Source organism: Simochromis diagramma, unplaced genomic scaffold (genome assembly GCF_900408965.1).
Source record: "Simochromis diagramma unplaced genomic scaffold, fSimDia1.1 OVJJ01000205.1, whole genome shotgun sequence".
NCBI lineage: Eukaryota > Metazoa > Chordata > Actinopteri > Cichliformes > Cichlidae > Simochromis > Simochromis diagramma.
This window is the reverse complement of record NW_024386782.1, coordinates 8940041-8953723: the sequence shown is the minus strand read 5'-3', so window position 1 is coordinate 8953723 and position 13683 is coordinate 8940041. Positions and strand designations below refer to the sequence as shown.

The following is a 13683-nucleotide window of genomic DNA, read 5'->3' as shown; positions in this document are numbered from 1 at the left end:
CAGGTTTGGAAAAATATCTTAGCGATATCACTTTACCTGTGAAAAATACATCTTTTTTTTTTACAGAAAGGTCTGTAATAGAATCAGGGGTATTTACTAGGCAAGGTCAATGTAATGAAAAGATATTATCAAGTTGCATTATGGGTGTTGAATGAGCCAACATTTGGAGACTGACTATAGTGGCTAAACGACAGGATATCTTGGCTTCAATGAACAATGACATTGTTCTTTTTATATCTCACTTTTCAGTCCCCCTTCGCATTGAATATGTAATACTAAATCACTGAAGCAATACAAAGTCTTGTGTAATGTTGATATCCACCTCTCAGGTATGTTTGGATCCTCAACAGCCTGCTAAGCGGATCCATGAAGATCAATGCCTCCCCCTTGTTCATGCACTGCGTCATCCTTCACGGGATTCCAGATTTCAACTCCGCAAGAGGTTAAACACATATTGTTTATCACTGTATATAGTTTCAAAGAAAATACCATCACTTCTAGCATGGCACAAAGAAAGGAATTCGGAGACAGCCACATCAGAGTTCGAGGGGTAAACAAAAGTGGAGTCTGATTGGAACCGTGTCTCTCTTTTTCCAACTCTCACAAGCATGCTCAAACAGATAGAGGTTGTTTACATAAACAGAACTGAAGAAATGAACTTCCCAGTTCCAAGTGAAACCATGGGAACACACACATGCGCATTTTCGTGTGTACACGTAAATTGCTGTTTTCACTAATTTTACTGAAACAACAAAAAGGTTTTCATCACATCGTGGAGCTCAAATCCCTTTCTCACAGCAGCAGCTTATCACACTTCAGCTGTGAGCAAAACAAGCCAGGAAGCATCTCCTGAATATTTTAGCTAACTGGTTTCTCGAGGTCTTGATAAGAAGGAACCTGTGACTAACATTTTGAAAACACTTTGTCCTTTTTTTATATATAGTGTGCTGTCCTTACATCAAGGTCTACCAGGGAATGCAAGCAGTGTATTCATCTGGAGTCTAGTAAGTAGCTTACACATGTGGTACTGTAATTTGAACATTATAGTTTACTTCAAAGTGTGTTGGAAGGCTTTAAAGCAGTTTTCTGTTTTAGTTAGTTTAATGTTAATTTGAATTAGTTACTGCTTTCTGTAAATATCTGTAATTGCTTCCACACTCTGGCTCCATGCGACAGACTTCTCTGTTGTTTTTGTTTAAGTCACATTGGTCCAGGCCACAGAGACCGTGTATGCATCATGCTGGAGCCTGCGCAGCTCCTAAAAGGGGACATCATGGTAGGGAAAAAAAACAAACTGCGTTTTCAGAAGTTGCAAAATCTGTGCTTTTGTATTCATCGTGACATTTGTTTGTTTTGTCTCTCGTAGATTAAATGCTATCATAAAAGTGAGGTGACTTCAGAGCGTGAGGTTATTTTCCGGGTGCAGTTTCACACGGGAGCAGTACAGGGTTACAACCTGATGTTTGAAAAAGAGGACATGGAGACTGCCAACAAAGGTAGACCTAGAAAAAAAATCCCATGAACAGATCTCATCATCCCGCTGATAGTAAACAGCAACTCCTCAACTCTGCACAGCATCTGCGAGGTTCAGCTTGAACTTAATTTAGACATGCTGCTTTTAGACCAATAATTTGGTTTCCCCAAACATGTTACAATTACCGAGAGAGCTGCAAACTAACAGCAACTTTCATCTTACTGGTTCTGGCTCTCATTTATGCACTTCTCTCCTTTGTGCTGTCAATTCAGATCCCAGATTTCCAGATTATGGTAAAGTGGAGCTGGTTTTCTCCGAGGGACCAGAGAAGATCCCAGGTAGACTTCTAACTCTTTATCTTTATTTAAAATTACTATAGGGAGTAGTAGGAAAATTTGAAAACCAGATACAATGTTCTCTTCTACTTTTTTTACGTGCTGTCCTGTCCTCTGGTCATCTCCCTCTGCCCCCTGATGAGAAGGGAAATGTAGTGTGAAGTGTGTGCTGACAGAGAGGCAAAGAAGCACAGCATGAGCTGCAACAGAGGCCCCACAAACTATGTGGGGCCTCTGTGCAGGTCTGGTATACAATGAAATGTATATATTTCTATTGTCTGCTCTGTTTTTGATTAAGTCTTTTGGTCATCAGCCATATTGTGGTGGCACTTTCTATTACAGCTTGGTAATAATGTGGTTCCTGAGGGGTAATAAGAAGGTAATAATATGGAAATAACAAGTTATTAACACTTAAATACCAAGTATACCTAGTAATAACTAGGTAATATGTTCTGTCAACAGTGGTTATACTTGAGTAATATTAAACTGATATTTACATATTTAGGAAAGAAGTGTGGAAACAAACTGTGCATTGGTTGACAGCACTACTTAGTAATAAAATAGGGCTATAAGTTATATAATAACAATATAATCACCTTCTAGCAATAACATAGTAACATCTGAGCATGTGAATTTTTATATACTGAAATATACTGAATACTAATATTAGTTGATTGTGCTTTGTTTCTCCTCTAAGGTATTGTTTTTGCCGCTGTGGCTAATGACGTGGACAATGAGCAGTAGTTTATGTGTAATAACCAGCAATCATGAGTGTAAAATACAAAACTCCACATTTTTTAGTAATGTTTCCTGCATTTAAACCTAGGACTCCAAAAATATGTCAGTATTTGCTAGATGTCAGTAAATAATAATGACTCAAGCGTGGGTTTATGCTATACAGATTATTTGTTGCTACACTAATAGAATACAGGCCATGGTTCTGACAAGAGTTGAGTAAATGCAAGAAGAAAATGAGCACCCTTTAACATCCTGACCATATGACAGCTCAGCTTAGCTGCCTTTTAATAATAAAACAAATAAAACAGTTTCTCTGAATATGAATTTGCGTTTTCATTTGTAATAGCATTCAGCTTGTTTGAAGTTACATATGCTACCAAGGTTACCAAGCTGTAATAGAAAGAGCTACCAATAATATTTTTGCTGATGGTTTGGGGTCTTAAATAAAAACCTTAATTTTATTTTATCTTAGTTTGTAGTCAGCCCACAAATTAAATAAAATAGTTTCTTTAAAATTTAAAAATAAAAATGTTCAGAAATGACATGGCTTTCCTGCTATCAGATTAATGAGAAGGGTCAGTGCTACTTTCCAGTCACTTTACGATATATATGACACTACAGCCAGCTTAACATAGCATGCAAACTGGACAGTAATGTGTGTGTGTGTTTGTTTGTTTTTTGGGGTTTTTTTTATTCCAGGTGCTGACAAGTGGAAAAATGGAGGAGATGTTATTGTGGACTACAACACAGCAGATCCTCTAACTCGCTGGGACTCGTACCAGAACATCTGTGATGGCGAAGGTACTGTTGTGATGCCTCAGTGGTCTTTACGTGACTCACGAGACTAGTATTCATCAAACTTTATTTCCTTATCATTTTCTCAGCTTGCAGTGCGTTCTTTCTCTTTTACATTTACATGAACACATGCACCCTTTTTTTTTTTTTTTTTTTTTTTTTTTTTTTCTTTTTTCTCTCTTGGTTATTAACCCCCCTTGACAGGGCCTGTTGTGCATGTTAGTGAGTGGCTGCAGCGTGATCGCAATAACATCGACGCAGTCACCACTACATGTTATGGGTGTTTCTATAGGAGTGGGACTTCAATCCAAGTTATGACACTTTCGAAGCTAAACTTACCTTTTAGACTTCAGGGTGATGGAGATGGCATGGAGTGTGTCTGTGTGAGGGAGAGGGAGGATTGTTGTTGTACGCAGGAAATGCTGGGTTCAAAGGAAGAGCAGTCAGTTCTCAGGAGATTCCTGTTTTGTTGTTTCATGAAATGAAAGGCATGCTTTAACCCACTCACACATACACACTCTCACTACCGCCCACACACATACACATATATGTGCGTGTATATATACATTCTCACACACACACACAGAGCCACCCTGTCAGGGCGTCCCGTCCTAGCTGTGGTTGTTGCTCTCCACTCGACCACAGAATTCACAACAACCTCCCAGAATAGAGCAACGTGGTAGTGGCATTAAAACACAGATCCACCCTGTTCCAGAATTCATTGAGTGTTTTTATAAGCTAAGTTCAGCATGCCTTTTTTTTTTTTTTTTTTTTTTTTTGTTGCTTTTTTTTTTTTTGCTTTCATTTGAAATACTCCAATAGATTTCTTCATGCTCACTTGTGGGAATGCAATAAAAACACAACCACTCAAATTTAAGAATTCATCAAAGCAAAGCAATGACAACAACAAAGAAGCATTTTTTTCTGTTGCCTCGATTCCCGAGCATTCATGTGGGATATTTACAGCCTTATTTTTCTCATATAAACGCTACATTTGAGAAGCAAGACTAGGAGCTTTGTTGGAATTCTACATCCACTTACCACCCCGTCTTCTGGCAGGACTAGTTTCCCTCCGTGAGGCTGTCACTCGGAGCTTCTTCAGGAGGAGGAAGTCTAGGAAACGTTTGCCACTTTAGTGCTAATGTTTTGAAAAGAAAACCTCATTTACTTCAGTGGCTTTTCTTCAATCGTCAGTGTGTGTTTATCCCCTTGTGTGAATTGATGGCTAACAAAATTGTTAATTCAAGAAAGGTTGTTGACTTTTTTTTTTTTTTTTTTATGTATGTGGCGGCAGTGTTGATTTTTTTATTTTTTTTTTTATTTTTTTAAATTTAAATAGAAAGGCGGATATCCATGGAAATGTCTCCTCTTTGCTGTAAATAATCCAGCATTTTTCATTGGACTTTTTCCCTAATTAAATGCACTTCTGTATAATCTGGTCACAGCAACCAATATATAATGTCCTAATTATAACATAGAATACAAATAGTTCAAAAATGTTAGTCCACATTAAATGAAAGCAGATCCTGTAAAAGTTGATTAAATGGTTTTGAAAAGGTTTTGAATGATGAGATACTTGAAATCCTCTGACAAATTAACTAAAAAAATGGATAGATGTCTTTTTTTAAATTTCTTTTTAAATCATAGATGGTTACATTTTGTTTTTGTCTTCTTTTGAAGTGATGATTTGGACTTGAGGGTGAAGTGTCAAATTAACTATGGAGCAAGCTGTGTTATTTGCCAAATTACATTCACTTTATTTCAAAAATAAGCTACAAAATGCACAAATCCTATAAAAATGTTTAAAAGGTCAAGTTCAGTGACATATTAGTTGAGTGTCTAGTGTTTCTTTCCTCTGTAAAGTTGAGCATCTTAACATGAGATGGGAGATTGACTCATATTTGGAAGAATCGCATGAACTTTAATTTTCAACACTTGTGCATTGGTTTTATGAAGCGTGGAGAATCTCAATTTAACTAAGTATATTGAATTTTAGGAAAGACTAGCATCAGATATACACCTATAAAATGAAACCTTTGACTTAAGCCACTGAAAGACTGTATCTCTCTTCTGTTTCTGATTACTGTGTTGACCATGTCAACGCCAAAACTAAGAAAATAAAACTTTCCTCATGGTGAGATACTGCTAGGGTTGAGTATTGTTCAATAATAGTCATTATTTGTTCATCTCTTTGTAGAGTGGAATTTAAAGTGATTCCCTGTGTGCGGCAGTATACAGATCGTAGGCACATGCAGAAGGCTGGGTGGAAGCAAATGAGGATGCTCATCATCATTATGTGTTTGACTCACATTTTTGGCATTCGTGGGGTGCAGGATGGTAGTAACTGAGAAGGAATGGAAAGGGTTGGGTAATTGCATAGGCATACACAACCAGACCTCCTCCTGTGATACAAAAGCAGCTGGAGGAGCAGTCCTGGTTTCGCTGCTTTCGTGCACTGTAATTGGTAGATTATTCAGAGACTGACCATACCACAACAGCCAAAATGATGAATGCTTGATGTAAATGGTTTGACTGATTTTCTTAGGTTTGCTACCTAAAAACACGTTTGGTGAACCATCTATGGCTTTCTTAATGTCAAGATTGGTAAAACTGTTTTGAAAACAATGCGTGAACCCCGTAATTGGGTTTGAGGCACATCTGTTTCTTGCCTGCATTGTGCATGAGGGCATCAGGCGTGTAATTTCACGACACACAAGAGTAAAAGGAAAAACAAACTTGGCTGCCACTTTTCGTGAAATTTGCCCCGAGGTCCCTGCAGACGCTAATGACTGCTTTAATTGAAAAGTGTCTTTTTGAGGAGCGAAAATTTCTTGAAGTACAAGAATGTTGTTTTCATTCTTTGATCTTCTCTGGCCTGCCTTCTCTCTTTTCTTTCATTCCCTGATTTTTTATTTTTTTTTTCTTCTTCCCCCTCTTCTCTCCCCTATGGGGTAGTCCCCTAATGCAAAGCAAGAGGTTGAGGCGGGCTGGTTTCCTCCAGCCCGCCTCAGCTCCTTAGTCCCGCCTCACTTGTTTACATTCCTCTGCCCTTATTTGGAAAACTCAAGGTCTCCCCTCGCCACCACCCCAGCCCTCCCTCTTCCCTTGTATAGAGTACAAACACCTTCCTGGCAGTGAAAGAAAGCAGGGCCAACTTATTCGAAGTCTCTGAATTTGCCCCTTACGATTACCTGCGTGTTAAAAGCAATGTCTGCTCCTCTGTGCATTCATCGCCTGTTCAGCTCTTCAAGTTTTATTTCACCGGAGGCTGGGATTGTCTTGTTTGCTTACCTGGCAGAGACAGTGAAGGTAAGAGATTTTATTCTGCAGCCAAATGGGTGGCCATGAAGGAGGAGGCAAGGTGTGGGGGGGTGGTGATGATGAGAGGGATTGATGAAGAAAGATGGCTAGTATTCAGATTCAAACCCGCTTAAACCTTAGTAGAAGGAATTTCCACTAAGACTGGGGGGGAAAAATCCCAGCAGCACATGCCTGAAAGCAGTTTTAAAAAGTGCATTTTGTGTGACGGGGGGGACAAATCATGCAGAGAGAGGGAGGGGGGCTTTTATCATGCATGTCTGGCATTCAAATCCTCTGGTTGTGGATTGACTGAAAAGCAAGTATTTTAAAGCAGTAGGCTAAGGAAGAATTGTAGGAGTCATGTTCCCTGCTCTCTTTTGTTGTAGCGGAGGGAGAGTGACAGTGAGACGGCAGTTCTGCTTACTTGGCAACATTGTTCCCTCACCCTTGGAATTCAACTCCAGACCTCATTTTGCAAGATGTCTAGCATGGCTGAAACCAGATTTTTCTATTGTCGTGCATGCCGTGATTTAGCTCGGCCTTTCAAAATGACTGACCTCTTGAGATTTATCTGTTACTTCTGAGGATTAAGGAGCTTGTTTGGACATATGCTGAGGGTCAAGGGGCAAGAGCGAGGGAGTTGGGTGGCTTCATCACAGCTGGGTGAGGAATGCAGGGGTCAGAGAAGATCCACAGCTGTCCGACTGTTGCAGCAGCAGATCGAAGACTTCACATCTCATATATAATCTATATAATGAAGAACACCTTTTGCCTGTTATACACGCTACTCTACTACTGCTACTACTAAACAAGCACTCTAACAGTTGGCCTATTGGGAATGGATGAGTGGAATATCTTTAGTTGAAGTAAGTTTAGATTACAGAAAAAATATGTGGTTGAGCCTACATAACATTACACTTTTTTTCCCAACACATCTAATTTAATGGCTTGTCTCAGTTCAGTATTATAAGTCACATCTCTCTCTTCTCGTACTCTGTGTTGTAGTCTCTGTTGTCATGGTCATGTGAGGCGTGAGTGTTTGGCGTCTGTAGCGAGTCTTCTCGTTAACAGAGTCTTCTCTTGTCTGTGGTTTCTTGTCCCGTTTGTGAGTCTCTGCTGTTTGTGCGTCTCTGTGTGTGCCCATACCAGCTGACTGTATGAAGCGCCGCATCTCTTCTGTTTTGCAGCACCACGATCTCAAGGCCTAACACAGGACAGGACGGCAAACAAGAGGAGCCCCACCAGAGGAGACGTCGCGCTGGCCCAAGGGCCGCGCACAACCTCCGCAACCTCTAGCCCTGACCACAGTGACCACGCTCTCTCTGTCAGCAGTGACTCAGGCTTATCTAGCACTTCCCTGTGGGCGGACAAACCCACACCTGTCGCCAGCGCTACCACCACCACCACCTCCGTCAAAGGTAACCAGGGACCAAGTCAGCAGGAAAAGGTCCAGCTAAAGCGCCTCCTGAGTGGTTTTGGCCTTGAGGATCCGTCACTGGAGGAGATGACTGACGAAGGCGCTAGAGTGGGCGTCCAGCAGGTAGTCCCAGCGCAGGTGCACATCAATGGAGACCCACAAACCCGAGAGAGGGAAACAGACATTCTTGATGATGAAGTCATTACAGGTCACGATCTGCACAGTGTGGACAGCTTAGGAACCTTGTCGTCATCGTGCCACAAGAGCAGCCAGAACTCCCTGCTGTCAGATGGCTTTGGGAGTCCCGGAGGAGAGGAGCAGCAAAGCCAAAGCCAGCACCACATCCACCATGTCACACCTCATCCTATCGAGGACTATGAGAGATCCTATGCTGAGGCTAGAAGGGGCTGTCTGAGCTACAGGAGCAACTCTATAGCCTCCTCTAATCCCAGCAATGCCCCTGTACCCCAGCAGCATGTCTACAGACAGGGAAGCTATTCCACACAGTCCTGGGTTCGGCAGCAGCAAATGGTTGCCGCACAACACTTTACCTATATGCCAGAGGATGGAAACGATGCAGATCGATTCCACCGGAACAAGCAGGGTGGTAGTCTACCTAAAGCAGGCCTGCCCGCTGAACCACAGGGCCTTACCAGGGACTCCGCAGCAGATCTTATTAGAAACGTAGCACCCCACAAAGAACAAACGTCGATAAACAACAACAATAACAACAAACGGGATGAGGAGTTCAAATCTCTCACGAAGGACATCGACAACTCCATCGACCAGCTCAATCAGCTGATCATGGACCTGGATCCCACGTTTGTGCCGAGCCACGGCAGCTCCATTAAGAGAAAAGGTGGAACACCGGTTAACGGCTCGGTCGGCAAATGTTCAAACGGCATCAACCTCAGATTCAGCGATAATAACTCAGCAGACCTGAAAAGCACACAGCAGACAGGTAAGATAGTCAGTCTGGGTGTGGTGGTGGTGGTGATGGTGATGATGGTGTTGATGTGGTGTTGTCCTGGAAAAAAACGTGTGACTAATCTCAGACAGGAAGTTGTTTGCCTTGATACAGCAAATAAACACAGAAAAAAAAAATATAAGCAGCAAGACCTATTTCATCCCAAGTTGTTTTTCTCCAGCACCATCCGCTTTTCTTCCACTTCACTCAAGAGCGAACATAACAAAGCACACCTTCTCTCCCCTTCCCACCTGGCGTGTTTTAGCGGCAGAAATAGCAGGGTTGTTGCCAAGTTTTCAGATGTTTTCAGATATTTTCAGAGGAAAGAGCGCTGTCCTGACTTGTTTTTAGCTGTGTGTTTAGCTATCTGAGGGCGGGATCGGTGTGGTACATGAAGACAGACAGAGCAGCTATCGTCCTCTCTTCTGAACCTTACCGTCTCAGTGTTTGTTAATAGAGATTTCATCGTGTGCACACAGATATCTCCACAATCAGTGACTATCGCGCACTGAAAGCTCGTTGTTGTGTATAGATGTTCAAAGCACCACATTTCAAATGTGCACTTCATTCCTTCATTTAACATTAATCATCTTTATTGCGTGCCGGTTGTAGTCAGCATCACGCTTCCATCTTTTCTTTTGAGTTCTTATCCATGATTCTGTGACGCTGAAACATCTGCTTTGATTGTTGTTAGACTTGCTGAGCAAACACGGGTTATGCAACACGATGGCTATAGTATCTACAACGATAAAGTTATTTCCTCTTTCTTCAAGTTGAAACTGATTCCTGGAGTCATGCTGAGGTTCTTGAAAAGCTGCAAAAGAATTCACATTATCTCCTTCCGTACCTCTCTGCTTCTGTCTACATCTGTAAAATTTAATAGAGCCTAACATTTCTGATAAATATATTCAGAAACCAGAAAAAAAAAACATACAGCATTTTTTTAAAATTAAAATGCAACATTTTTATTTATTTAGTGCAATTTTACTAAAAACTAGTAATGCAGAGGTAATTCAGAAAGCTATCTACGTGGATAAATCACAGCATGTATGCGTGGTTGTAGGAGGGGGGTGCAAAATAGGGAGGCCTGAGGAATTTCCAGAAGAGAAACAAGTCAGCCCGCAGGCGATGTTTCTTTCCGTTTGATTCAACAGGCATACCTGTCTGCACATATCCACTACATGGGTGCACCATTCCAAGTAAAAAATAAAAAATAAAAAAAAAAAAAATGCCAAAGGCGCTAACTTTTCTAATTTGCAAATAACCTGTGGGAAGCATAAGAGTGTTTGTTTATAAAAGTTCTTCACGATATAGGATGTCTGTTTAAAGTTCATGCTTTGGGCCTTGTTTTTTGCACTTTCGAAGTTGCATCTAGGATCTATGCAGCTAAACGTCGTTTTTGCTTGTGTTCATCATGTTATTGCTTGTAGCTTCCATGCTGTTACTCTTTTAAGCATAACACTAGCTGTTTTTGCACCTTAACGGAGTTAAAAGGCGTAAAAAGAATATTAGGGCTAAGGAGAGAAGTTGTGTTTTTTTGCTTATAGTGTTAACTAAAAATGATCATCTGAAATTCATTATTAGCCTGGTCAAGTGACAAGCAACATGAGAAGGCATTCATCAACATAATTCCAACATGGCACAAACTGCCTTATCGGTTATTGTCTAGGTATCCCTCCACAATACTGTAGATAATGTATTATACTTCCCATCCCATCCTTACTCTTGAAGTCATGACAGGTTGCAGAAATAATGGTCGATATGGTACATTTTTCCACGAACACGATCGAGCTGTTTTTTGTTTGGTCATAAGCAGAGAGTGCTTGCTAGCGCTGTCCTTAGACGTTAAACGTGACGAAACTATTGAGGAAAAAACGCCGCGTATATATTGTTTATCATGGCTCTGGTTTTACGTGGCCTATCAACACAATTTAAAAACTGGTATATATCACATTGTTGCTTTGTCATCTTAAAGTGGTCGTGTGATTGGCTTACCACGACTAATATATTCTTCCTCAGTCAAACAGCAACACTCATGCGATTATTTTGCCCCCCTTAGCTCCAGGTGTTGTGCCAAAAAGTGATCATCTGCCAGAAAGTGATTGTCGTCCGCGGGAACGCGCGCAGCTGCTGAAAGCTGTAGCGCCCAGATTACTTACGTAGTCAGCTACTTCCATGCAACTGATATAAGGTGCGGTCACCTGAACACAGCTTCAACCGTCTGTTTGTTGAAAAATAGTAACGCGACCTCATTTTCTTGTTCGTAACGGTAACGGCGTTGTAACGATAGGAATTAGTTAGATTACTCGTTACTGAAAAAAGTAACGCCGTTATTCCCATCACTGTTAAAGTGGTTTAACAAGCAAAAAAAAAAAAATCATCTGAAAATGATCAGCTACAAGGACTAGAACATAAGGGGGGGGGAAAGCAGCCAATGTCCAAAGGAAAACTTTAAAAGACCTTCAGAAAGCCTGGAGAACTATTCAAGACCATATTACAAATTTGGCCGCCTAGAACGAAAAATATAAAGAAATAAGGGGTGGCTCAAGAGTTTTGCAAAGTACTCTACATAGACCTGCAGTAAGAAGAAATAATGTCATCTATGAATACAGCTCTGTCTGTGTCATCTGTAGATCAGGCAAAGTGATTAATGAGGCCAGGCATTAGCATTCTTCAGGCCTGAGAGGTCAGAACTCACTGGGAGGGCTCAAATTAACACCCTGGTGCTGAGTGGCCACACTCTTCAGAGCAGTCACAACAGTGAACACCCTTCACCCCGAATACACACTGAACACCATCTAGCTAGACCTCCGGCATTCCTCAGCTGTCCACTCAAAACATTACACAAGTGGCAAACCTTTTCACTTTTGTGCATGCCCAAATTCAGGTGTAACACATTCCCAAACTAATTGTGTTATCATAATATATAGTTATTCCTGTGCTATACTGTGTCTGATTTAAGGAGGCTAAGTAAGATGTAATTAAAAACTAACAACATGACAGAGGTGAAGACTGGAGGTTCCATTAAACTGCTTTGATATTGAAGAAATTTGCCATTTGATTCATTGTAATCAGAAAAAAAAAGTGTTAGAAATACTGTGATTACTCTGTGTAACCATACTGCTTCAAAAAGTTTTTTAGGAATTCAGTTTAGACAAACCCTGTCTGCACTGTGCGTACTTTCCTCAAAGGTACCAAAGGTCAAAGCACCACTGTTTCTCATTGGTGTCTTTAAGGCACTTCACTTCCTTGAAAGCAGTGATGCATGTAAATCTGTTAACATTTAATGACCTTCTTGCTGCTGTCTACCTGTGTGTATGCAGCTGTCCAATCCAGTGAAGGACGAGTGGGCATAACACGGACTCTGAGTTGCCAAGGAAGGGACGTCATAGATCATTCAGGCTTCTGTAACTCAAGATGGGCTGAAACAGAGGAGTACAGAGGCCAGCGGAGATGTCCCCCCTGTGTGCCACAGTCCCAGGTAGATACAGCACATGTGTGCAGTATATTTAAAAGACCTCTTTCCCTCTTAACTTTCAGTTCTGGTTATACATACGTGTGTAATGTTTGTTTCAGCATTCCATATTGTGTCGAAGTGACAGTGCGGATTACAGATCCAACGGCCCAGATGTAGATAATAGTGACATACCTCCACCCACTCCTGCATTCCCCATCTCTCCACCAACACCTTATGGTGAGTACACTGCAGTTCAGTTTTCATACATACACTAAAGGCCTTAGGGAGATGTTTGCAATAATCTAGATGCCTACCACCATAGACGAATTGGAATAAGGATCAACCAGCCCTCTGATACAAATGCAGTTTGGCACCCATGTGATTTCCACCTGTGTCTGCTTGTGCAGTGTGAGAATAACATAATATTCAAGTTATGGTCTGTTCCCTGCCTGCTGGATGCTTTACTCAGATGCACCCCTCACCCAATCCATTACTTCCAGGATTGAGAATGTGACTGATTTGTGTCGTGTGCTCCATGTGAATACAGGCAGCGGTGGGCGATGATCCTACCAGCGTGGGGAAACAGCTTATTTGTCTCTGTAACTGTCACCGGATTTCTCAGCGCAGTTGATAATGTGTGTTGTCCCATGCTCATGTGCTTTGGGTTTTCAGTGAAAATCTTCTCAGAAGTGACTCACAACAGGAATACTCCATCTCCCAGCATGCAATCTTTCGGAGGCTACAGAACCGACCACGGTGGGTTCTTCAAAGTTCTTCAAACTGAGCTTGTTTTTGGGTTTTTTTTGTCCATTTTCTGAGAAATTAAAATGAAATGACAGAAAAACAACACAACCATGCAAACAATAATAATATATATGTATGTTTTTTAGCATGTTTTCATTACAAAAGAGACAGGACAGGCATTTTGGATTTTTTTTCTGCGTTATATTATAATAATGCTTGCATTGTTTTCTGTGCAACATCAGCCGTTTTGAGACAGATGGTAAAAGTTGTCTCGAAAGCAGGGAGATTCCTAACCATTGTCTGCCCTTCATGGTTGGTTTTTAAAGAATGTCTGCATGTTCACGACCTGCACAGAAAACCCCTTTTTTGGGACATAACTGTGTTGTTTTTTTTATATTAAAATCTTTTTTTTTCTTCATGTTTTACTTTGGTCTTTATCCAGTGCAGAAAAAAAAT

General features: G+C 41.0%; 1 protein-coding gene across 1 annotated transcript in view; it reads left to right on the top strand.

Annotated features, from left to right (window-relative positions):
• LOC120727232 (tensin-3-like) overlaps positions 1–13683 on the top strand; it is a 31988-nt gene that overhangs the window by 10025 nt on the left and 8280 nt on the right. Inside the window, exons 7-16 of the mRNA XM_040021442.1 lie at positions 330–442; positions 944–1004; positions 1201–1276; positions 1367–1496; positions 1747–1812; positions 3247–3348; positions 7830–9020; positions 12350–12507; positions 12603–12720; positions 13156–13239. Coding sequence (XP_039877376.1) covers positions 330–442; positions 944–1004; positions 1201–1276; positions 1367–1496; positions 1747–1812; positions 3247–3348; positions 7830–9020; positions 12350–12507; positions 12603–12720; positions 13156–13239 — 2099 coding nt within the window. The remainder of the gene's footprint in view (positions 1–329; positions 443–943; positions 1005–1200; positions 1277–1366; positions 1497–1746; positions 1813–3246; positions 3349–7829; positions 9021–12349; positions 12508–12602; positions 12721–13155; positions 13240–13683) is intronic.